The sequence below is a fragment of the Caretta caretta genome, chromosome 6 (genome assembly GCF_965140235.1).
Source record: "Caretta caretta isolate rCarCar2 chromosome 6, rCarCar1.hap1, whole genome shotgun sequence".
Lineage (NCBI taxonomy): Eukaryota > Metazoa > Chordata > Testudines > Cheloniidae > Caretta > Caretta caretta.
In genome coordinates, this window is record NC_134211.1 from 61,163,740 (window position 1) to 61,189,797 (window position 26,058).

General features: G+C 38.6%; 1 protein-coding gene across 26 annotated transcripts in view; it reads left to right on the forward strand.

Moving 5' to 3' along the window:
• GPHN (gephyrin) overlaps window positions 1-26,058 on the forward strand; it is a 587,889-nt gene that overhangs the window by 421,566 nt on the left and 140,265 nt on the right. For 4 of the 26 annotated variants that reach the window (XM_048851955.2, XM_048851961.2, XM_048851964.2 and 1 more), the window contains 2 exons: window positions 8,313-8,369; window positions 10,445-10,516. The exons of 16 other annotated variants lie outside the window; for them this stretch is intronic. In XM_048851955.2, the coding sequence (XP_048707912.1) occupies window positions 8,313-8,369; window positions 10,445-10,516 (129 nt within the window). Of the gene's footprint in view, window positions 1-8,312; window positions 8,370-10,444; window positions 10,517-17,515; window positions 17,558-26,058 lie in introns of all 26 variants that reach the window. 6 more of the 26 variants (XM_048851959.2, XM_048851970.2, XM_048851962.2 and 3 more) reach the window with 2 other exon arrangements.

Here is a 26,058-nt window from a genome sequence, read left to right on the forward strand (position 1 = left end):
TAAATTGTTAGCAACAGTGACATAGTGTGTGACTTTTTTTATTTTTATAACTCATTTATTTCTTAACCTTTTTGACTACATACTGTAACTGCCAATTTTGAACTTCTAAAATGAAAAACAGTTTTGAATTAACAAAACTTTCAGAAAGCACCTGCAAAAGTTATTAAAAGGTGAAAACAATATTTTTTAAAAATGAGCAAACTAAATATTACTAACAGCAGCAGAGGAACAGGCTTTGAAAATGTAAATGAAGGATTAGTATAGAAAGCTGTCAGCCATGTGAGTTAACTTTTCCCTGGTCTAATTAGCGCTTTGCACTTTAATGAACTTGAGTGACAGTTAAGCTTAATTGATCTATGGAAGTCAATAGATAGATGTAAGAAAACAGTTTACTGCACAACAGGTGTAAACTACCAATGCGTTTACATAATCTGATTTATAGGGACATATTTATATTTTGTTTTCTGTTTTACATATTAACGGGATATATCTGGTGGTAATATTCACATGATAAATTGCTGAGCTGTGTGATCAATTACATTATCTTGTACCTTTAATTGCCTCACCTGCAGTCTGCATACTACTCTGCCTCCACAATAACTTTTTTTTCCAAACTTCTTCACATAGGCACCTTTTAAAAAAAAACTTAAAATTTTACTACAAAAATTAGTCTTTCAAACTCCATTTCCCTAAACTTTACAGTGGTTTGAGTATATGATGAAAAATATTCAGGTATGGACTAATGAAAAGTTTAAGACCCCATATTTCATGGACTATCATGAAACGAAGAAATGTTTGATTTTTATTGTTACACGCCTCCCCCTTTCCTATGAAATATACAGCACTTGTTTCTAGTCCTGGTAGGTTGTAAAATAGCACACCTTAAAATTACAATACTGATTATTTTTAAAGAGTCTGTTATAGGTAAGTTTTTAGAAGTTACTAAGATATATTAGGTTTCAGAGTAGCAGCCATGTTAATCTGTATTCGCAAAAAGAAAAGGAGTACTTGTGGCACCTTAGAGACTAACAAATTTATTTGAGCATAAGCTTTTGTGAGCTACAGCTCACTTCATCAGATGCATTCAGTGGAAAAAAATATATTAGTTATTCCTTTTTTCCCCAAGACGACCTATTATAGTGTTGGACTCATGTTACTAGTAAAGCCTGAGGCCACAGGCAAAGTGATAAGAAAAATATTACCAACTTTTAAAATAAAACAGCTCTAAAACAGTTTAAAAACATAGATGGCATAAAGAAGAAAATATATGATGATGTGATAGTGGTGTATTGGCACTTAGTTGGGTTAATTTACAAAACTTGTAAATTGTAAGCCACTTGTAATACAGCAATTCCAAACTCATGACAATAAAACCTTTATGCTATGCCACACCATCATGGGTATGTGTGTATACGTTTGTTACAGGAATTTTCAACCCCTTTTACTTGAAAACCCTTACAGTTTATTTAGGAAACACCACCTAATTGGTGTTTATGTGGTCTATATCTTGTATAAATAAAAGCTTTTTCAGGAACAAGTTTGCTTTTATTATAGGTCAATGGAAAAGTTATAACAATTAATGTAATATTTTTAGCTTTTAATTAAAAAGGAATGGATTTGCCGTAATATACTAATCACTAAATATACTAAAAAAGTATTTATTGGTATTAGGCATTTTTCAAAGAGGTTTGTGAGTACAAACTATATTCTCAGTGTCTGTGCATTTCATCTCCTCTACAGGTATTTGCTGTTGTTTCTCAGTCAAGCAAGGATGCAGGAGATGAGAGCTTACTTGAATAATTTTCCTTATATTGTCTAGATGTTGGCAGTCAGAATCCCCCAAGATGAATGTATTAACAGGCATTATGCAATTACTCCGCTAACTAAAACAACTTCTTGCCAGCTTCAAAAGCCTGACTGTTTCTGACCCATTTTTAGTGCTCAGTCCTTAGCCCAGTTTCAGTTTGTCCTATACAGTGGAACTTTGACAAATACTTTCTGAGCAGCTCATCCAAAGCCTATGGAAGTCAAGTATTACAGGATCACCTTTCTCTCATGTGCCCTAAAAACAGCTCAGTTGATGTGCAGTATACACTTGCTTCTTGATTACCATGCTCTTATTCTCTAAGACTGCCTGCGCTAGCCATGAAAAATGGCTAAAATCTTTATGCATTCACTATTGCAAAGAGCTTTCTTTGGGTGGATGAACTGTTTGTGAATTAGCCGGTATTTTGTAAGAGGCCTTGGAACAGGGCACTAGTTTGGGGATGCCTGTGCATATCCCAGTGCACATGTTAAGGTCTGGGCCCCTTAAAACTAAGAGCTGTAGTCACAGGCATATGATTAGAAGCAAGTTTATGACATACAGTAAACCAGGACTGGTCTATGTTACAAAGTTAAGTCAACCTAAATCAACTTACTGTGACATTATGGAGCTCATCCACTGGATTCTGTCGCTACCTGCATGTAACCTTGTGGTGACTTAATGCTGTACATCTTTGGTTCAAATCCCTGATATCAATAGCCTGCCCACAAGCAGAAGGTCTCATTCTAGCTTTCACCAGCCCATTCCTTGCAGAGTAATTCCAACAGTCCTTCCAGATCCAAGTTTCCCTAAATCTACTTCCTGAGATCTTAACTACCAGACACTTGGACTTTTCCCCTTTGGTTCATTGCCCCTGACAGCGTGAAACCGCCCCACTACTTATCAGCTGCATTTGGCGCCCACTCTCCATATAGTAGCACTGCAGAGACCTGCTTGGAGTAAAAATAAACAAAAGGTTTATTTAATAGTGTATCGACACGAGACTCACCCGGCAGCGCCTCCTGCTGGTCGTCCAGGGAATTAGCTCTCCAGCCTCTGGAGCACCCTCTGTCGGCCAGTGTCTCGCCTGTCGCTGGCCCCCCCGTGTCCCTCTTGAACCCCCCTTTCCCTTGGGTCTTGCCCCCTGGCAGTATCCCCACAGTCTCTGGGTCTCCCCTCCTCAAGGAACCCCCCAACCCCCTATCCCCACCTCGCCTCAGTATATGGCTACTGTCAGTCACCACCTAGCCCCCGTTCACTGGGGCTGACTGCAGTGTACAAGCCACTCATCACAGGCAAGGGGGTTTGGACCTGCTGCCTCCGCCTACCCTTGTACCTATTTCGCCTACCCTTGTACCTATTTGACTAGGCCTGCAGCCTGGGGGGGTTTCCAGGCTGGAGCTCCCCAGCTCCTCTGGCCTTCCCCAAGCCCTGCTCCAGTCTATGTACCCTACTCAGCTCGCAGCAGCCAGGTCCCTTCCTCTCAAAAGGCTAGAGAGAGTGTCTCTATGCTCCTGGCCCACTGCCCGCTTATAAGGGCCAGCTGGGCCCTGATTGGGGCTTGGCCCCAGCTGGGCCTTTTTTCCCAATCAGCCTGGGCTGCTTGCGTGAGCCACAGCCTTCCCCTGGGCTGTTTTAAGCCCTTCAGGGCAAGAGCAGGTGACCACCCAGCTACAAATAGAAAAAACACAGATTCAAAGATTAAATAGTAAGGGAGAGCAAACATATACAAGTTACATAGAAAATAAACATATAAACATATAGCGGCAACCTCAGGCTTTACACTTCTATATTGGATAAAATATCTTTTTCAACTGAGCTATCTATTGCCTTATTACAGTTTCTCAGTGTACCCTTATAGGGCGGATCCAGCATTTCACAGACAGCCTCCCACCTACAGGCTGGCCTCAGTTTCTGGATGGATTTCACTTCAAACCCCTTTCATTTTAAAGGGCTTTGCAGTTTTTTCTTCAGTCACTTTACTTCCTTTGGTTTCAGAGTAGCAGCCGTGTTAGTCTGTATCCGCAAAAAGAACAGGAGTTCATGTGGCACCTTAGAGACTAACAAATTTATTAGAGCATACAATGAAGTGGGCTGTAGCCTACGAAAGCTTATGCTCTAATAAATTTGTTAGTCTCTAAGGTGCCACAAGTCCTCCTGTTCTTTTTACTTCCTTAGTAAGTAACTTACTGGATCTAAGTTCTCGTGATAGCATCATCTCTGATTGAGCTAGGACAGCACCCATTTTTTCATTAGTGATGGAAATGGAGCAAAAAATGAATATGAGTGGGAGTAAATATCACAAAGTCAACAGCAAAAACTGAACTTTTAACCCAAGCTGGACAGAGGATTTTATTTTTAATATGCCACCTCGTTTAAATGCAAAATCTTTGTGTTTAATATGCCAAACCACTGTATCTTCTGTGAGGTCATCAACATGAGGCGTCACTTTGAATCAAATCACAGTAACTTCAACGCCGCCTATCCTCCTGGCAGTGTTGCAAGATGTGACAAAATTGAAAATCTGAAGTCTTCGTATCACACTTCAAGTGTCATTCTCACAACATCAGCAGCTATACAGGAAAAAGCAACAGCTGCTTCTCTTCGAATAATATGGGTACTAGCTAAAAAGAAAAAACCTTTCCTGGATGCTAAGCTTCTGAAGAAGTGCACATTGGACATGCTGGAGGAGCTTTTTTCTGGAAATAAAAACGAACATGACATTGTAAACCGTGTAAAGCCAATTCCCCTGTCTGATTCCATGGCAGTGTGAAAATTGGAGGTAATTTACAAGGATTGTCTGTCAGCACTGCTTTCCAATTTAAAAATGCCAAATGTCTCTTGCAGTGGACAAATGAAGTGATTTAAGTGACATTGCCCAGATATCACTGTTCGTTAGATTTTATAATGGTGAAATTTTCAAGGAAGAATTTTTGTGCTTAATACCATTAGAAACCTACACCACAGGAGTGATCATTTTTGCAAAGGCAAAAGGTTTTTTTGAAAAAAAGGGTTTAGATCTGCAGAAAGTAAACTTGCTTGTTACAGACAGAAGTCCCTCCATGACAGGGAAAGAGAAGGGCATCGCTTTGTGTTTGGCAGTGATACACCTTTCATTAAATACACTTCACCGGATCATTCACTAGGACACTGTGTGGTAAGTTGTCTGGGGACCTGGAAAAAATAATGGATATTGTGATGAGATTAGTGAACTACATACGCTCAACTTCTAGCTTGCAACGTTGTCTTTTTAAAGCTTTCTTTCAAGACGTTTCAGCCAAATGCAGTGACATGTTGCAGCATAATGATGTTCACTGGTTAATTAGGGTGTGTGTGTTAGAAAGGTTTTGTGCGCTTCAAAGAGAAATAATATAATTTATTTCAAACCACAATACCAACAATATTAATGATGTCCCCTTTTGTCACAGGTAGCTTTTCTGTGCGATATTACTGGTCACTTGAATCCCCTCAACATGCAGCTCCAAGGCAGTGCAAGGAGTGTAGGGAATCTGTTTGAAAAAATGTGTGCCTTTCAGAAGAATCTTGAAATCTTTCAGACAGACTTAACAGGAAAAGTGTTGCACTTTCCACATTATGTGTTGTTGCTACAGAGGAAACCTTGTTGACAATGATGCAAGAATTCCTAAACAATCTGATAGAAAATTTTAAAATGCAATTTAAGAATATTAAAATTCCAAAGGATTTGCTTTTATTTATTTGTAATCTGTTTGTTGTCTATGCTGATAGACCTTGCCCTTCTGAAGCAAAGAACATTCTTGATTCAATTTATGAAGGTGTGTTTCAATTAGAAATTGTAAGGCTCCAGAGCTCAGATGTCTTGAAGGCAAAATTCAGAGAAATGGGACTTTGTGGTTCCTGGACTCAATATGCTGATCAGTTTCAGAATAACCAGAATCTAACCGTCTATCTTTTAAAAATGTTTGGATCAACATACCTCTGAAAATCTAGGTTTTCCACCATGAACATTATAAAAAACCAGCACCGCAATCACCTGACAAATGAGCATCTTCACCAGGGCATGCACCCTGCCCTGACCTCCTACAAACCACTCTTCACAAACCTTGCCAGAGATCATTGCTGTCACCTCTCCCATTAGAGATTGCCACAAATACGGGTAACAATTTTGATTTATAATCTTTGTTAAAAGATAGAAACACTAATATTTATGTTGCAATCAAGGTCTTTGTTTACTGGCAGATGAGGTGTTTGTTTGTTTTTTGTCAGCCTTCTGTGCAAATGGCCCGCCTCTTGTTAAAATTCTCAAATCAGCCTGCAGGTAGATCTAATTGAGTATCACTGAGTAGACACTTACTATAGCAACAGGAAGGGTTCTGCCATCGCTGTAGGTAATCCACCTCCCTGAGGGGCAGTAGCTAGGTCAATAGAAGAATTCTTCCATCATCCTAGTGTTATCTAAACCGAAGTTAGGTCAGGTTAAATCTGCGCTTGGCTACACTTGCGAGTTAGAGCGCATTAAAGCAGCCCCGGGCGCCCTAGCTCACTACCCATCCACACTGGCAAGGCATGTAGAGCGCTCTGACTCTATGGCTAGAGCGCTCCTAATACTGCACCTTGGCAAGAAGATTAACGCTTGTTGCACCTTGGCTGAAATGCCTGGGTGTCAGTGTGAACGAGGTGTCGCATTACTGCACTCTGATCAACCTCTGGAAATGTCCCATAATCCCCTTCAGTCAAGTGGCCACTCTTCTCATTGTTTTGAATTCGCTGTAGGAATGCTGATATGCCCTTTGAAAGCTCCGTTTCTGACAGCCGGCAGGCTTATCTGCTCCGAGACAAAGCAACCATTACAGTGGAATGCTGTGTGTGAGAGAGAGAGAGAGAGAGAGAGAGAGGCGAGGGGTGGGGGGGGTCTGCTGCTGTCTGAACTTACAAGACAGCATGCTGATGTGCTCTCAGCCCACCCACCCCCAAAACCCACTCTCTCTCCCCCCACATACACACAACACACTCCCTGTCACACTCCACCCCACCTCCATTTGAAAAGCACATTGCAGCCACTTGCATGCTGGGATAGCTACCACAATGCACTGTTTTCTGTGGCCATTGCAAGAGCTGCTAATGTGGCCACGCCAGTGTACTTGTAGCTGTCAGTGTGGACAGATTGCAGCACTTTCCCTACTGCGCTCTACATCTGCAAGTGTAGCCATGCCCTATGTCCCTCGGGTTTGGATTCTTCACACCTCTGAGAGATGTAGCTATGCCAGTGTAACTTTTCAGTGTAGACCAGCCCCCATGTTCACACATCATCAGCATTCCTGCCATTGTGCCTTAGCCCTGACCTGGAAATATCACCTCAAACACAGAGCAGGAAATTGAGTTTCCATGGTGTATTCAGTTTTTGGCTTCTCTTCTGAGATTACTAAAAGGGATGCCAGTTAATGCCATTTGTGGTGTGTCTCAGTCCAGTTTGTAGTAGATACAATTTATTTTACATGGAATAGCCATCAAGCGGCAACAACTGCCAACCCAGGCTAGATTCAGATCAGCCACTAAGAGGTGAAAAACTCTGTATCCCCTGTGCTATCCAACTCTCTCTCCTCTTCCCTCTCGCCTCTCCTCAAATGATTTAGCTTAGTTTTAATTTCAGTTCAGAAAGAAAGAGTTCTTTAGTTGATTCAACAGTTCTGGATGAAACTTTTACTGTAAATGGATTTTTTCAGGACATAGTTCATCTGGCATTTGAAAATTGTGTTTACATGTTAATAGCAATGTGAAAGGTTGGAGCAGCAACTTCATTTGTTTTTTTCCATCCTCTACATAATCTAGAAAAGGATTGCTATAATTAAGGAAAAAGATCAAGGCAGAAGGAGGTGTTGGGAATGGAGTTAAAATATATGTACTACAGTAAATCTAATGTTGGTCTGGCATTAAAATTTTCTGGTTGGGCAGCACAATTGTTTAATTGGGAATCTTAATGGCAGTGGCTAAAACTTCTATGCCTGAGTCATGGGCAGCTTGTATTTTATTCTGTCAGGTATCAGCAATGATACTTGTCAGGATTGATAGTTCCATTTACAGTACATCTGTGTTTCTAATCATATGGTTGACACCTTCTAACTTCAGTTTATACCACAAAGTTAAAACATTAACTGGAGTGAAAAATACAGGATTTTTTTCTATCAGTGTTTAAGGACCTTACTTTCTCTATGAACCAAATCCAGACAATCACAAAATACTAAGTAATATTTATCCTCGGAGAAGAAGAAGAAGATCGTGATTTCAGCATGCAAAGTTTTGGTGCAAAATTGGTAATATAAAAAAAAAAATCTCAACAAAAACAAGTTTACGATGACTTGATAAAGCATCACTTATTCCAGAAACTAGAGTCTGTGTCCTTGTCCTCTAGAGATGTCTCAGAGAGTCAAATTAATGTCTTGCATGTACTGCTAATTGATTGTGTGGAAATTTTTTTAAGTTCACTTTTTCTTTATTCTTCTGTCTTTTTACCCATTTTCCCCCATTGTAGCAAATTAGACGGCCGGATGAAAGCAAAGGAGTTGCTAGTAGAGTTGGATCCCTCAAAGTAAATATGTTTCTAACATTTATTTTGCAAGTTTCCTTCTATAGCCTTCACTTTTCCTTTTGGAGGGGAGGGGAGGGAGTGAGGGGGCTTTCCCATTTCTCACCATCCCATTGTTTTTATTTCAGTATTTTTATCACTGTGGGTCACATTTTGTTTGTTTCTGTGCTACACATAGAAGAACCATCTGAAAGCAAGCTGCCAGGTAGTTAGCTTTGAATGTCACCCCAACTAGGAGATAACAACAGCCTCCTTAAGGTGCCTATAATTTGGGGTCATTATTATACGGCTTCTCTGATTGGTGTCATTCAGTGAGTGTAAAGTGCCTGTTATGTATAAAAAAGACTTACTCATTTTCAGAATACAGTTTCCCCCTTTAAAGAGTAATTAAATTGTTGTTTTAGTGCTCTCACTGTTTGAAATTAATTCCAGAAAAGCTCATTGTTATGAGAATTGATTAATTTATTTAGTATTTATATGCTTGAAAATCAGAAAGGTGTGCGAGAGAGAGAGAGATCCATCCATCTGTTCCGAATACGAATGGAGCCACCATTTAGCTAATAGTATTAGGCCATTTCTCTACCTTTGTAAATATAAAGAGCATCTAAATCAGTGCCCGCTCTTGTACAGTGTGTCACATTAAACTTTCTTTAATTGTACATTCTTGCTAATGCTCTTGTATTTAAAAGACATATCTAAATAATCCAAATTTACCAAAATGCTGAAGGCACATACTATAGGCTACCCTGTTAAGATTCAGCTCCAACAATAGCTTTTTTAAAATCATTTTAATATTTCACTTTTTTCCACTTTATTTCCTTTTCAGCACTTTATGAAGCACGTTTTTTTTTCCTTCTGCACTCTCCTCGCCTCTCTGGCCTTTTTGGTTTTTGGTTTTTATTTTATTTTTATATGTCTGTGTGTTGCCTTTGTTCCAGGACAAGCCATCCTCTCTGTTCTCTAACACTGCTATACAGCTGCTCATTGTGAAAATGTTATTTCACTGAGCATAAAGAGGGGGAAGGGAAGGTTTAATTATGCAACTATTTCCGGTAACGACACCATTTAAATTTATTTCAGTGTAGAAAAAGAAACCAGTTTCTGTTTGTTAACACCAGTGATACCTAGAGGCATCTGTAGCATTCCTCATTGTCAATCTCTGTGAGGTTTTAGTGTTTTTTCTTTAGTTTTGGGAGGAGGTTACAGTTACAGTGCAAATGAGGGAAACACTACATTAATGATGCGCTGTTGTTTCAGTTGTAGACAATGCAACACAATATGAATTCACAGAAGGGAAAAAATGATAGCAACACAGTTTCTACTGTGTTGTGGGTATTGCATATGTATATAACTACCTCTGATTTCTGCTTTTGAGTGGAACCCTGCATTATAACTATATGCTTAATACATATACATATGTGTAACGTGTATGTATGTATCATTTAAGTAAAAGAAAGCCTTTTAGGGTTGGGACTCCATTTTATTTTAATGAGTGTTGCTCAAATGTCAGTTTAAAAAAAAAAAAACCATGGGGCTCAATTTTCAAATGTGAACACCTAATTTAGAGTTCCAGTTTGTATCTGACTGCTCAAATTGGAACTTAGCCACTTAAAATGCTAATTTAGGCGCAAGAGTCCAATATGAACATCTAAATATAGAATTGGACACTGTACCTGAGATCCCCAAGTTTGAAAATTCACCCCAAAGAAGTTTTCTATGATTAGACAATTTTCGACAGACTATCTTGCCAAAAATAAAACATGTAAACAATGTTGCTGAAAGCAAATATCTTTAGAATGATGTGTCCATTTACTTGTATTTATTTTTCCCATACTAAAAAAAGAGCATTGTTAATCAAGAAAAATAGCTGGTTTCCAACTTCAGAGTTTACTGAGCATGTATATTTCTGTTGTGCAAAGAACTTTGACGTTTTCAAATGTTTTGCCAAAGGCAGTGAGAAATGTGTTATGCTATGATCTTATTTTTTTTAAAAAGATAAAAAGAAAGAAAGAAAAAAGAAAAAAAGTGAAAAGAGAACAGCTTGTTTTTTCAAATCATTTTCTGATGTTTATATGTAGCTCCATCGAAAGCTGGAGGAGCTCAGGGATCACCTAGAAGGCAATGTCAAAGGATGCTCTCTCCGAGTAAATGTACGATTTCACTCGGTGATTTATTTATTTTTAAATTTCCGCTGGTTGGTAACACCAAATCTGATTGGTTTTGTCCTCTCATCTCCATCTTTTCCTTTCTCTCTCTTTCTCCCTACCTGTTTCTTTCTTTTCTAGCTGGGGTTTCATTGTAATGTATGAGAGAATTCTAACGGACCTAGTGGGTTTGTTTAAAAGAAAACCCTAGTGCCTTTTTAATTAATTTTGACCATATTATGGCAGGTTTTAATGGCAGCAAATGATTAAACAACAACAAAAACTCCCTTTCCAAAATCAAAATTGTATTTGTAGGTCATTCCTGAACATTACAGTTAAATTACTATATATACTCGTTCATAAGCCAAATATTTTTGGTAAAAAAGCGACACATCAAAGAGCGAGCATCGGCTTATAAATGGGTCTACACCAAAATTTGATGATTTTAAACTCTATGAAATCATTGAATTAAATATCTAATACATTGTCGTTTTGTTTACCTGGAGCGTCTGCAGGCATGGAGCGCCTCAATTCCCTGTGGCCGCGGTTCCCTGTTCCGGCAAACCGCAGCCACTGGGAGCTGAGTGGCTCCGTGCCTGTGAACGCTCCAGGTAAACAAAACGTCCCAACCCGCCAGCGGCTTACCCTGACCTGCCGGGAGCCAAAGTTTGCCAACCCCTGAAACATAGGGTCGGCTTCTGAAAGGTTATACAGTTTTTACTATTTTACCTATCCATCTTGGGGGGTCAGCTTATAAACGAACGGACTAATGAACGAGTATATACGGTAAATCCAGTAAGTATCCCTGGTTTGAAGGGCAGCCATATATCTAATAAAAGCTGTAGTTGAACTGAAAACTATGGGCTGGTTTAAGGTAATCCAGATGCAATCTTGGCTCAGATATAATTCTGTTGTTGAGATTCTTTGGGCCCTCATTTGATCCAAAGAAAAAAAATAGAAATTTTCATGTTGAATGCACAGCTAATCAAATTTCACAGCTTCTTTGGAGTTAGTAGAATCCGTTTAATTAACATTCAGCACCTTCTGAGATTTTTATCATATTTGTGTTCTAATTAAAACATTCTTATTCAGAATGCAAAAAATCATATGAAATAAGGATTAGTATCCAGCATATAATTCATGACACCTCTATAAGAGTGTTCGGTGCTAATAGAGCCAAAAAAAACTACAATAAAGTATCCAGTAGAGCATTACAGACAGTACCTCATTCCTAAAAGAGAAGTCGTTTTGACTTTTGCAGACCCGCCTCTTGACTTTATGATAGAATTTGAAGGGCAAATTGCACCATGCAATATGATATGAAAATAAGGAAAAAACATGAACATGATAGGCATAGCAAATTATGTCTTTGTTTATGCAAAAAGACCAGTTGCATGAGTCTTCTTTACAAAACATCATATGTAGCTCCTTCTCCTAGTTTGTGTCTCCCATACACTGAGGCAGCTGGCTTTACAATTATCACCATTTTGATGCAAAATCCAATATGGTGCTGTGAAAGAGAAGGGAGAGCTTTAGACTGATCATTTTACCTATTACTTTTGGTGTACCTGAACATTTCAGTTTTCAGCTAAATATCAGACATAAAGATAATTCCTACTCATTATCCAATCCCAGAGCTCATAATCTCTTGCAAGTGAGATACAAGGATGTTGAGCTGCTGGCTGGCAGCAGCTTTCTGTAAAATCAGTTTGATGAGCACTTTGGATCTCATGTCATTTCACTGGCATACATTTCTAAGCAGACAGTCTAATCGTGCGCATGCCTTTTTTTTTTTTTCCATTTGGTGAAACATTGAGCTTCTTAGGTTTGATATGGGCAAAGGATGGGTATTTTATTTTAGGATTCTCAACCCCAAGTCCACAGTATTAGTGGGTGAACATATAGCTAGCAAAAAGTGCATATTGAAAATGAATACTACCAAAAGTTGTACTTGACTACACATCCTCCCACAAAATGTCATACAAAGACAAGTGCAAAGTGAAAATATGTATCTGCAGTAATCTTAGCTATCTCGAGAATTGATTGAGTAGACAACTCAAGATTGGGAGACTGATTAATATAAAGTTGCCCTCTTCTTCCATGCCATATTACCTGTCACATCATGACCTGTACCATATGAAGGGCAGTTATTTTAGATGAGTAGGTAGGGCAGAGTCTGATCCCAGATATGTACTGTAGATGCCACAGATGCCCCTAAATTTCCTCTGATGACTCTGATCATTGGCAAGAAAGATATTAAATGGGCAAAATCTGCAGCCAGTTTCCCCACCTTAATTATATATGCTGATGAGTGCCATAATAATGGATGCTTTGCATGAGGCAACTTTCTGAGGGAGAAGAGATCAGTGTCAGTACTTAGACCAAATAATGGCATAAATCTTCAGTAAATGCTGTGCATCTGGAAAGAAAATTGTGAGGGAATAGTTTATAAGTGCACTTTCAAATTAATTTTCATATTTTCCACACTGTTTTTGGAAAGGGATTTAAATAAAAGTTGCTCACATGACTATGATGCAGCAACTGTATTGATTGGTATGGGACAGGGAATAGGTAGTAGCTATTAGCATTAATTTCTCACTAAGAGGGCTTGCTATTGTACAATTCTGTACTCTGTTAAGGTGGAACCTTTGATTAATAATGATTTTCAAATACATGTCTTTCACATTAATTAATAGATCCACTGCAAATCTGTAGTAAACTTTGCCAGATTCTGTGGAATTTTTTCCTCCAGTTTCTGCTGAAATTGTTCGGAAATCTGCCAGATTTTTTTAAAGCACATCAACTCAAAACATATATGCAAATACTAGCAAATTAAACACATTTGTATATTTGTTGGTTAGTTTTAATTTTAAAATGACATTTTATATAATCAGTCATATCTTTTCTTCAAAAAAAAAGTTATCCTGAATTGAGATCTTTCTTTTCCCCCTTGAGATCATCAATCCGATATCTTCCCATTTCTCTTCATCTGGAGATATTCCAGTTACCTTTATATCTCTTTTCTCTTTAAATAAAATTAAATATTTCATAGAACAGTTAATCATTTCCAACTTTGGAATTTTTAGCCTTATTTTTGTTCTTTCAGATGAATCCAGCTACACTGGATAAAAGCACATTGGCTGCTCAAATGATCAACAGTGAAATAGTTAACAGCAGTGATATTTTAAAGCTCATAATTCATTTTCAGAATTGATAACCTGAGGTGGCTGAGACAATTCATGCAGACTCAGAAAGAGCACTACATCAATTTGTATTTAGATTTTCTTTGTAACACAGGCTAGGATATTTATTTTTATTTGTTTAAATTCCTCAGAAAAATACTGAGAACATTTAAATTCCATAAGGAGATACTAAATCTGAAAATACATGGAAATTCTGCATACACAGTTTCCTGAAACAATGTGTCCATCAGCCTCTGTGTGCAGGTTAGACAAACATGGATTTCATATCAAAGACTCCCTTTTTTAGGATCAAGGTAGGACTTGCCCAAATGCAGCATGGACGCCAAATATCGCCCATGGATGTTCTATGATTAAGCCTGGGCTGCTGTCAAAATCTTTCCTATAGAATGGTACCCCATAAGGGCTTGGGGCCCAACATGCAGTGTTTCATCTTGATCTGAGTAAGCTCCCTTCTTTGATTATGATGAAGGATTATATTTATGGGCCATTCAGTCCCTTTTGACCTTGTCTCATTAATAAAGACTAGAGCAGATGCAATATGTATATTATGCATCAGGCTCATGGCAAGTTACTAAGTCATGTTCTTAGCTGCTGTAAGTGGGCACAGCTCAGTTAAAGTTTGAAATTATGCCAGTTTTCAGCAACTGAGGATTTAGCCCCTTATTTGAGTGTCTGTGATATAACAGGTTTCAGAGTAACAGCCGTGTTAGTCTGTATTCGCAAAAAGAAAAGGAGTACTTGTGGCACCTTAGAGACTAACCAATTTATTTGAGCATGAGCTTTCGTGAGCTACAGCTCACTTCATCGGATGCATACCGTGGAACTCTTAGTACACTTTGGGTAGCTTCACCTCAAGTAATGTGCAGGGGCTGTTTGGTATCATGTGAAATGAGGAAAGTTCCTCCCTTTAGCTGGAAGGAGATGCATAAAGGTCAACCATTCAAATTTACAGATGACATCAAATTAGGAGGGGAATGGAAACACAATTGATTTTAGAGAGAAAGTACTGAATGGTCAAGAGAGTTTAAAGAAAAATGGAGAAATGGGTTGAAATATCATTTAGATAATGCAAGAGTAATGCCCTTAGGGTATACTAGTACAGGTCATAAATTCAAAATGGGATGTGGTTAGTCAGAGAGCAGTGATGCAGAAAGGATCCAGGAATTTATCAGTGTGCAGCAAATTAAACATGAGCTCACAGTGTGATCTTGTTCGAAAAAAAGCACAAATTATACTGGAATGTGTATATGGAGGATCATGTGAGAGCAGGGAGATAATAGTTCTTTTCCTTAAAGCCATGGTAAGGCCACACTTGGAGCACTTTGTGCAATTTAGAGCTCATCACTGTAAGAAAATGACATGGCTAAATTAAAGGGAATCTAAACATGGTTGAATAAAATGATGAAAAAATTATGCATAAAATAAGGTGAAGGGAAGTTAACATATACATTTTAGAACAGGGAATATTACTGGCTGCCTGTAAATATTTTAAAAGTTATAACACAAGAATAAGTATGTTTTAATATGGTTAAATGTCAGGCAAAATAAGAGCCTGAAGCTAAGGCATAAATTTAAATTATATATTGATGAAAAAATATCTGAGTGAGGACAATTAAGCCATAGGATAATTTGACAAGGGAGGCCACCTCACAAGAGATGTTTAAGAAGAGACTAAATAAAGCACATGCTGGTTTACTATAGAGATAAGAGGGGAATTTCTATGGCCTGTGTTATACAGGAAGTCAGACTGGATGATCACAATGGTCCCTTCTGGCCTTGGACTTTATGCATCTATAACTCCTGCAGTTGTGTGGGGAATAGAATAGATAGGATGACTCAGGAGATCTTTTCCAGCCCGGATGAGTAAACTTCCAAAACCCCTCATTCTGCTATTCCTGTTTATTTAATTTCTGATGTTTGAAAAGCCACTGCTATGAAGTTACTTTTTAGTACTGCATTCTCTGGATCTTCACTTACTAAGCTGAAGCTAATGGATCTTCTTTCTTCCTACCCTCCAAAAACAAAATATGGAAACTATGACTAAAAAAATATACACTGAAATCTTGATTGTGGCTCATCAAAATCTGTATGAATAACAAAATACCATGCTGTATAATTAAATGAAAAGACACTCAACATCTCTTGGAAAACTTTGAAAAATAATCCTTTTAGAAACAATCTTGCTTTGTATCCTGTTTTTACTTGTTTCTTGACTAATCCTTTTGCAAAAAGAGGATGTAGGAAAAGAATGTTTTGCTTCTTCAGAGTGCATCTTCTGCTGTTTGTATTCATCTGAAGTCATTATTTTCTTTTTGTGACATAATCATTTTCCAAAACAACATGCTGCTCCGTGTTGTCACAAATAATTATTACATCAGGTGGAGGTAATAAGTGTCAGGCAGACATGCACACTTAAAATATTCCCTATTCATATGGATTTCCTTAGTAATAGAATGTAGGAAGAACAAGGGAAATTCATGATATGCAGAATGCTAGAGAGGAGCAAAATTATTTTTGGACAGAATTTTAAAATATTTCTGGTGATGCATGAGCAGCTCTGTAGAATTCTGTAATCAAGGCATAATGGAACATGGCTAAGCGTGAAGGGGGGAATTTTTCTGGAATTGGATATTTTATCATTTGATGAAGAAAAAAGTAGATGGAATCATGAGATCTACATGCCTAATATTGAAGAAAGCCAACGTGTTACTTACACATTGGAGTGGTATTCCCAGTTCATTCGATCAAGCTACCTAAGTTAGCAAGTGCTCCATGAGAACAAGTGGCATACACAGAAGCTCTCCTTGGGATCATCTTTAATGTATCTGGTCTGATATTTAACAGGTGCTGAACACTTACTGATTCTACTGAAATCAGTTGGCGTTTTGGATGCTCTGCTCTTCTGAAAATCAGGCCACTCATTTATCCAGATTTTCATAAAACTCAAAACAGGATATTTTTAACTCACTTGTAGAAGCCACCTTCTCTTTTTTCTTTGATTTTTTTTTTTATTTATTTGACTGTTTTGGATCTTTACATCCAGTTCTTGGCATAACTTGATGGGAAAACCACGTTGCAACACTTCTTGAAATTCATATTAACTGATGACCAAAGAAAGACATGGTGTGTAAGGAAGAACAGAACGTAGCCCTTGGAATTCTTATGCTGTATATGAAAAATGAAATACTTACCATCTGGGAAAGGGGTTTGAGATTCAAATTACTGGGAAAACCAAGTTTCCCATGAATAAACTGAGACTGTTTCTGCATTTTATTTTTACTGACATAGCTTTTGCGAATGGTAGTGATTTCCCATTCTTTGGAGGAGTGGATGGAAGAGAGATCATTCCAGTATCAAAAAACTGACACTGTGCGCCTAACCAGATGACATCAGTAGGCTATACAGTAAAGGAGAGAGTCTCTAATGTGTTCCACATTGTGAACTTTGCAGCGCTAGAATAAAACCTATAGGATTAAATGAGAGATATTTAGAAAACCTCATTCCAGAATATCCTAATGAGGGTATTCTTATCACATTACCACCTCTTTGGGGGAGAAAAGATTGAATCCTTACTTCAAATTTCCTATTTATAACCATTATTTTATAATTTTTTTAAAGAAGCTTCCGCCTTAAATAACTAAATTATGGGTATTCTTACACAGAAGTATCTGGTCTCAGAAACTAAATGAACCCCCTGCTAATGTCTCAGTGCTGGAACCACCTATTCAGAAACCTTCCGAGACCATTACTGTGCCACCATTTCCTTTTTAACAATGTTTTCTTTTCCCCGCTGCACAACCAGACTCGGCTCCCTTCGTGCTCATCCACCTATAGTGTTTCTGAGGTATACTTTGCACGCATTTTATCACAGTCAACATGCTCACCCATCACCCTTGTTTGAGTTTTTTTTTTATATTGCCTTGTACTGTGCACAAATGAGGAAAAAACACTTTGGGGATTGATTCTGCATGCTCACTCTGCAACCACGTCTAGCATGGTTTCAGTATCACCATGTCAGTCTGGGACCACCACAGTGTAAAGTGAAACCAAGCAACTATTACTTACATATGATCTGAGCTTATATAAAGAAAATTTCTTTAATTACCTATTAATTTATAATGAGACTGTTCACATGATGGACACAGAAATGCCCAGACTGCAAGACACTTTTTTCAGGCTTTCTGACCATTTTACCCTGTGCTCAGTAGTATAGCTGAAACTTGAGTAATAGTAAGGCTATTCAGAAATGGCTGTTTCACTCTGATTAATAATTGCCTCTTTACATATGAATTACTTTATGGATTTCTAAAGTTCATTTATAGTAATGGAGGCTAAAATGTACCATTACACTACATTTTAGTCTTTATCTTTTCATGAGATTTTCAAGCAGGTGTCAGAACCACTGACTGTTTCATTAAACATATCTCTTTCCTTGTTCTTTATAGGGTTAATTCTTCTGTTTTCTATCAGTTAAACAAGTTTCCCCCTAACAAGAAATGTCCAGTAATGCAAAGTCATGAGTTGGGTTCCTCTAATGAAATACATTTTTTTAAAAAAACTTTTATGTTTATCTTTACATTAAAAGAGCCCTGCTTATTTCCCCAAAAACTGGTGGAGGTCATCTTATCCCCAAAACACACTTTATTTTTAACTACTTTTTACATCTGCTTCAGGGTATGTATACTTTAAAGGGATCCTATCAATTTAATAAAACCTGAAAAGGAAGATACTTTAAATTGAAGTTACAGTCAGAAAAGTGATGATATAAAATTGGCTCCTTTTACTTCACAGTTAATCTAGAACCAAAGCAGCCATCCTTCTATATTTTACAAAGAGCCTTTAAGAATTCCTAAGAAGAGAATTAACTCTATCTCATGTTGCAAAGTCATAATTAGTAGAAGCACAGGCCCCAATAGTTCTGTGAGCTCCACATGAGTGGACCATTGTGCCCACATAAAGCTCATTACAGTACGAAAGCCTTAGTCACTAGCTTAGTTTTTCCCAAGATAACACAGGAAGTGTGTGATGGAACAGGGAAATGAACCTGTATTTCACATGTCCCAGGCTAACAACCTAACCTCTGGACAAACCATCACTCCTCTTGTGTGATGAAAATCTGATTTGTTAAATAAAATTTTATAGCCAAATAGACACCCAGCTTCCTCAGGGTGAGAAGGGTTGGGGCAGAATGAACATGAATAATAATTTGAGTTAAGAAGAAGCATATGTGGGTGTAAAATCAGAATGTAGTTTGTAGGTCCACTCAAAGAAAACACTGCACAAAAGATTTCTTGATTGCCAAGGCGTTCAGTTTACTGTTCCTTCTTGCAGAGGTAAAGTCACTCTCTATTCAGCAGGAAAACAATGACGTAGTAACCTAGTTTTTGCTCTATCAGTTGTCTCATCAAATTCAGCTTATATCTGGAGACAGGTCTTTTGATTAAAAGAATAAAATTTGCCATTGCTTTAATTAAATATCATGGTGCGATACGAGAGGATACCCAATGACTCCCAACTTAGCCACATGGATCCTTTACTGATCAGAAAGATCAGTTTATAATGATGTGGACTTAAAGGTGAGATCATGATCAAGGACACTATAATGTTAAAATATGACAGAAGTGGCATTGTTAGTGGACTGAAGCAAGATACCTTCTAATTGATCAGAGTAACCGAAATCTCATTGGTCCATCCTTTCAAGTTACAGACTACCAGTTTGATCTTGTCTATGTCTTGACAACAGAATGAATTTTACATACATTACAAGATCTTTGATGAGAAATAATTGAGAGGACAGGGACAATTGATTTTCCCACAGATGGGAGAAGCAGGGCTTGCAAGGCCAATATAAGGACATTAGGAATATGCCTTGTCTACTTTGATTTTCCTGACCACCCAATTTAAGACAGAAAAAGGTCTGAAGGTCTGATCAGCTGAATTTGAATACATATACTTATCTCCCAATATCTGGAGCAGAGGGAAGCTAACTTTTTGTTGATGTCCATTACAAATAAGTCAATATACAGAATCTGCCACTCTAGGAGACTCACTGAAATACAGTATTGTTCAATTCCCACTCTGCTGGAAAAAAAACCCTTGTAATTCAGCCACGTGTCCTGAATGTTAAGTTTTCCCTGTGTTCAGGAGACTGAGACTGTTAGGCTTTGCTTCTCCACCCAGTAGAAGATACAAAGAGCTGTCTGAAACACCTTTCTCCCCAGAGACCATGTTGAAGGTGTTTGTTCCTTTGTCTCCTAAAATGCACTACAGTGCTTCCTAAGAGGGGCCAGGATAGGTCTGTCCCTCTTGGTTGTCAAGGGCAAAGCCAATCCCTCACAGCTGGAGGAGATGTACAGAGGTGTATAGAGGACTAGTTGCATTTGCCTATTCTTACCACTCACCCTCTAAGGTGTGTCAGTTGAGGGTCTCACATACGAGGGAGGGAGAAAGAAAAAAAGACAAGTGAGAAACTGCAAATCTCAGAGTCTGTGGCCATTCCCAAGTGAAGACAGCTCAGCAAGCTGCTTCTGCCAGATGCAGGTGGAAAACTGAACATATGACCCAGTTCCTCAGTGTCAAAAACTATTCGCCAGTGACTTGCCTCTATGAGTGTCTATAAGCATGGCCAACCTAAGAATCTGTTGCATACGATAGAAAGAACAGTTCATCAGAATGTCTGTTTACTCTTAGCCATATCTAGGTTTTTAGAGTCTGTTAGTCTCTAGACATTGTAGGGCGATGGTACACATACACATAAGCTAGTGGGGCTTTTCTGTTTTCTAGTTCCTTGAAAAAAGAGATTTCTTTGTTTTAGGAGAAGTGGAGTTTTAATGCTCTAAGTCTATATTATGACAAACTATGTTAATGTATGTTTTATTTGTTGCTGTTAAAGTTTTTTCCCATTGGTGAAAATCCTCAAGCTTCATTCCTTTAGCTCTTATTAATGTTAACTGGGGTTTTTTGATGGTTATGTATGAAAGATGGAATTATATTAGCTAGCAGTGGTACTGACTGAGCAGTTATCCAGTATAACTTTGCCTGTCATTGACTCATTAGACAGTCATTACAAATTGTAACAAGCAACATTTTATTTTTTAAAATTGTAATAATTATTCACTTCAAGAATTAGACAAGATTGGCTGCACTTACATGTTTAAAAGTACTTGGCCTTTAGTTTTGTGCCTTAAAAATACTGTACCCAAAGTATAAAACTAAGCCTACTAAATTTATAAAACAACGCTTAGTTTTTCAATGGCCCCGTTATTTTATCTTTCTTTGTATCTCAGCCATTTTACTATCACTGTCATTCTCTCTTGCTCTCGCTTTCGCTCTGGCTTCTGCATGTGCTATGTGTGCTGAAAGTAATGAAGGAAGTCTTTCAATATGTTTGTTGAAAGTGTAGCAGCAACCAAATACTCATCATAATGTCATCCCCCAGTTTCCAAAAACTGTGGAGCATGAAAAACTAGTTACAAAGAGGGAGGAACTAAAGTGTGCACCATTGCTCTCAGATGTCCTCTGTATTGTTAGGTATGTCCCATAGATGAGAGACAAGACTATCTGTGTTATGGGAATTCTGCAGTAAGGGTATGTATAGCTCTTCCTCTCCCCAAGACAAGGCTAGTTATGGAATATATATTGATTGTGGAACTGACAAATTAGATTTGGTTGTCTGCTTACCCTTTATAGTAATATACTATAGGTTTCCTTGTCTGACAAAACAAGAACAAAGGCACTATTTGATGGAATTAAGAGCCAGTAAGATTAGCAGAATGAAAAATAACTATTTCATAGAATATGCAATCAATCTATGGAATTCCTGTGTCAGAAGGTCATTCAGTCAAATACAGCGTGTGGTTTTCTGAAACGTCTGGATAAAGTTATAGCCCTTAATTACATTTATAGTTCTATGTGTCAAGTTGTAAATAATTGAATCTCATGCTTTAGAACTAAGCTGGGGTAGAAGTGAATGTTTCTCCTACAAATGTAGCATTGTACAGCTGGCTAGGCACATTATGTTTTCCCCCTTTCCTCTGAAGTATCAGATATTGGCCAGTTTCTAAAGCAGGATATTGAAATTGATGAACCAGTGTTCGTTCTGCTGCCATAAAGTAACATGTTTTTGTGACTGAAAATGTGGGAAGCTGTATCCAGACATGGTAAACAGACTCTGCTAATCTTGCTCTATGAGTGGACAAATGAAATCTCTATAGAGCAGGAGATATATTTTTGATCTTCGAACCCCATCATTTTATCATAAATGTTTTTATGGTGGGAGAGAGGCATTGATTCTGTCATTAATAAAGTGATTGTGCTAGTCTCTCCATGTCACTATAGACTACACAGTTAGCAAATTTGCTTCTGAATGGAGTGAGGATGTCCTCTTCCCAGAGGAGAAATGCCTGAAGACAAAAGATTGACAGGTTAATAAGGAACTGCTCATATAACTATGGGCCAAATTATCAAAAGGGTGACCTCAGTTTTTGCAGGCACAATCTGTGGTGGTAAAATTTGTACCCACATTCTCCACCTTTTGTTGAATTGTGGTCACAAGTGTTTGGACTTGCACTTCTGATTACAGGGTCCAGTGGTCCACACAGAAAAAGGAGGTTGGGCCTCTGCCCTGTGAAAATTTGCCCCTACATTCCCCTACGGAATTCCTATATTCGATGGTATTTGCTGTTTCTCCTAGGCGAAGTGGCTTTCATGTGAATTTTTAACATCAATGAAAGGTGCCAGATTAACGGTCCTAGATACTACTACCGCATTAATGTCCTTTGTTTATCAACGGAAGACAATACAGCATGAGCAGTATAGTGCAAGCTTCATGTATCTTGTCCCTACATGTCAATATGCTTTCGGTATGACCTAAAGGACCCATATCTAGAAGTTAAGGCAGAGTTCATCATCATAGCTCATTTAGTCCTTGCCTTCTTTGAGGATACTGCCAACAAGGAGGCTAATTAATGTTGGTGGTGGTTCCTTTTGATATTATAATTATGTAGAACTTTTCAATGAATGTTTGCCAGATATTAGAAGCAATGGATAATTGTTAGGGCAATTAATGGGTGACTGGAGGAGATGAGGCCTCAGCCAGTTATTAGTTGTCAGGAAATGTATGATCGATGAAATCATTAGTTTTTTAAATCATGAAAATATTTTTAAGTGTGGCAAAGACTAAATTAATAGCCATTAAAAAAATAAAATCTAAAAGTTGAATTGCATGTTACCGTAGATATGTTTTTAGTGCTCTTTTTGAAAACCAGCAAACTATCTAATGGGAAAATAGGACTTCATTCCCAGTATTCCACTGGGTCTGTAATGTAAAATGTGCATAGTCTTTTGCTTTCATGTGTAATGAAGAAATTATATGTTTCTATTTTGGGTGGGATTTTAATCAAAGAATGGCAATTTTTGCACTCTGTTGCAGACTGTGTTGATTAATGCATTGTTTTTAAATGATGTAACATGCCAACTTGTCATGGTGATTGGCACATAATAAATCTTTAGGCAAACAGAAATTATTTTGACTGTGACGAAAGGAAAAGTGCAAACAAAAAATTAGTCACACGTAAAAGGGCAGTAATTTGTTTTAGCGGTTTTTCTTTATTCATTTGCTTTTAACTTTTCAGTCTTTATAGCTAGCAGAGGATTCCCTGTGCCCAGATGAGCTCTTCTCTGGCAGAAAGCTGGTAGTGTAGCCACCTTCTTTGCCAACTGCCCCTGCCGTGTTGGCACTGGGGAAGGGAAGGAGTGTTTCAGTGGCGTGGCAGAGCAGAGCTACACCTGATCCTCTGTTGCTTAAGAGCACTGAGGGACCATACACCAGTCCAGTGTTCTTCAGAAGCTCTATCATAGGCCTGTGCTAAGTAGCCCAGGATCAGTGAGACAAAAGCTCCTTTGAAGTTCCTCTTCTCTGCTGCACCGAAGCAGAGCTCAGTTGGGGTGGAGAATCTAGTCCTAAATGTTTAACACCCTGCACATAGGCGGCGCATGAGTCTTCTGTTTGGGGGAGGCTTACACGCAAGCGCCTGAAGCTCCCTAGAAGTGAGGGGGCCACTGGTGCCTGAACCATGGCCCCTCCTCCCACTCCACCTCTTTCTCCCAAGGCCCCACTCCAACTCTGCCTCTTCCTGTCCCCACTCTGCCCCCTCCCTCGAGCCTCCTGCCTGCTCCTCTCTGCCTCTTCCCCCATGGTGGAAAGGAGCAAGCAGGCAGCAAGGGGGCCTACGGGGAAGAGGTAGAGTAAGGGCAGGGCCTTGTGGGGGAGAAGAGGCCAAACAGGGGTAGAGCCTTGGGATGGAGCACAGGCAGAGCCACAATCCAGGCCCCAGTAGCCCCCCACACACTTCTAGCGAGATTGGCTTCCAGCGCTGCAAAGCGGCAGGCTGGCACACTTCCAAAGGGAGGTGACTGATGCCACATCCACGACATTTGCCCTCCTGCATGGCCAGCCTTTTTCGGGAATGCTTAGCCTCCCCAAACCTCTTATAAGTGCCACCCATGATCCTACATCTTGGCAAGGGGTTAGATTACATGACCTTTGCAGTCCCTTCTAACCCTATGATTCTATGAACATGACTAGAGCTTGTAGATGTACATCCTTGCCTCTAGGATACTCTCCTTGTCAGGATACTGACATCCCAGGGTTTTCCTGCTGGGAACCCATGTACCACTTAAACTGGCTTTCCACCCTTCACAGCCTCGTACCTCATTTTCTAGTCCTCACAGATCCTAGCTTGGGGCTCATCTCCACTTTAGAATGCCCCACAGGAGATAAACCTACTCCTGTAGTGCTGCATCCAGGCCAGAGCCAGTCCCAAACCAGCAGACCTGCCTCCAAGACCTTCCATGGGATAGGGTACTTTCCCTAGCTCCTGTCTTCTAGATCTCCCCTTATCTGAGTTCCCTCAGCTTCTTATTCAGCCTAGCTCCACCTCTTCTAGCCAAGAGAAAATTAATTAATCATCTCCCAGGTGTAGAGCATAACTAATCGGGTTCTTTCTGTTGCCTTACAGGTGATGGGGATTAAGCCCCATCACAGAACTGCTAATCCATCATTGGACATGTTACATTAAATCAGCATTGCCTACCCAGAGTGCCCTGTGAATACTTACTCTTTGTAAAAATGCTCTTCAAAGCTTGAAAATAACATTTATTTTCTCCAAGCTAGTGCTTCTTTCATTTGGCTGAATATTGCTTTTTTTTCCCTTTGTTTTTGAGCTCAGTGTAATATAATGTACATGCTAATTTTGTCCTTTGACAACATCTTCAACTTGTAAAAGGGCAAATAAGAATCACACCTGTTTTTATACACCTGTTACCTCAGTGACTCAGCAATGAGGGGTGTGAGTTCTAAAGGAGACTACATGTTATGCCTGAAATTATGTGAATGCTCACTGTTCTTGTTTCGTTGGTTTGTTTTTTAAATACCTTTTGACAGAATACAGTATTTTTAAGTAAAATTAGAATTCATAGGAATTTCTCTTTCCATTTCAAACAGTAAGTCAAGTTTGGGTCTCAGCTACTTCACAGTTTCCCTTTATAGTGATTTATATTTTTATCATTATATTTTCCTTGATTTTTTTCCTTTGGTTTGTTTTCTTTTGGTATGTTTTATTTTGCTGTTGAAATTACATGTTTTATTTTGGAAGCTTAAGAGAAAAAGTAAATCAAAGTTGTAACCTGTAGACAAGTTTTTGTTTCCCTTCATGGCATGCTAAAACGCAAAAGTATATGACACCTAGGATCCAGTCAGCCTACCCAGGAGAATGTGCAGGCTAGAATAGTGACTAGAACATCTTAACATTATCATCTTCACTTCCATGTTAGGATTAATAGTCTCAGGGAAAATCCTACATGTGGAATTCACTTCAGCATACCCAAATAGAGAGCCTTTCTTGATATAAGAACTAGTTATATTGCACAATAGGGCATTTACTTCATCTCATGCATGGAGATTTATCTAAATTCTCCTATGTTAAATTGAAAGAGAAAATGATTGTATTATTACTGACATTACAGATTTTTGTGCAATCTATTTGATATGGACCATAAAATTCATTTTAAAAAACACCTGCATTTATGTTTGTACTTGTATATCTTTTCAACTTAATATGGTCCCTTCAGTGTGCCCACTGCTTTAGCCCTTTGGCATATCTCACATTCAAGACAGAAAGAAAATATGGGCCTAATCCTACTGGTGCTCTGCTCAGAGAGCTACTGTGACTTCTGTCTAAGGAAGCGGTACTAGCCAGGTACAACCAATTAAAACAAATCTCTCTGGACTAGACTGTTTTCCTGGGTGGATGCTCCAGAAAGTTAGGAAAATTCCCAAAAATGAAA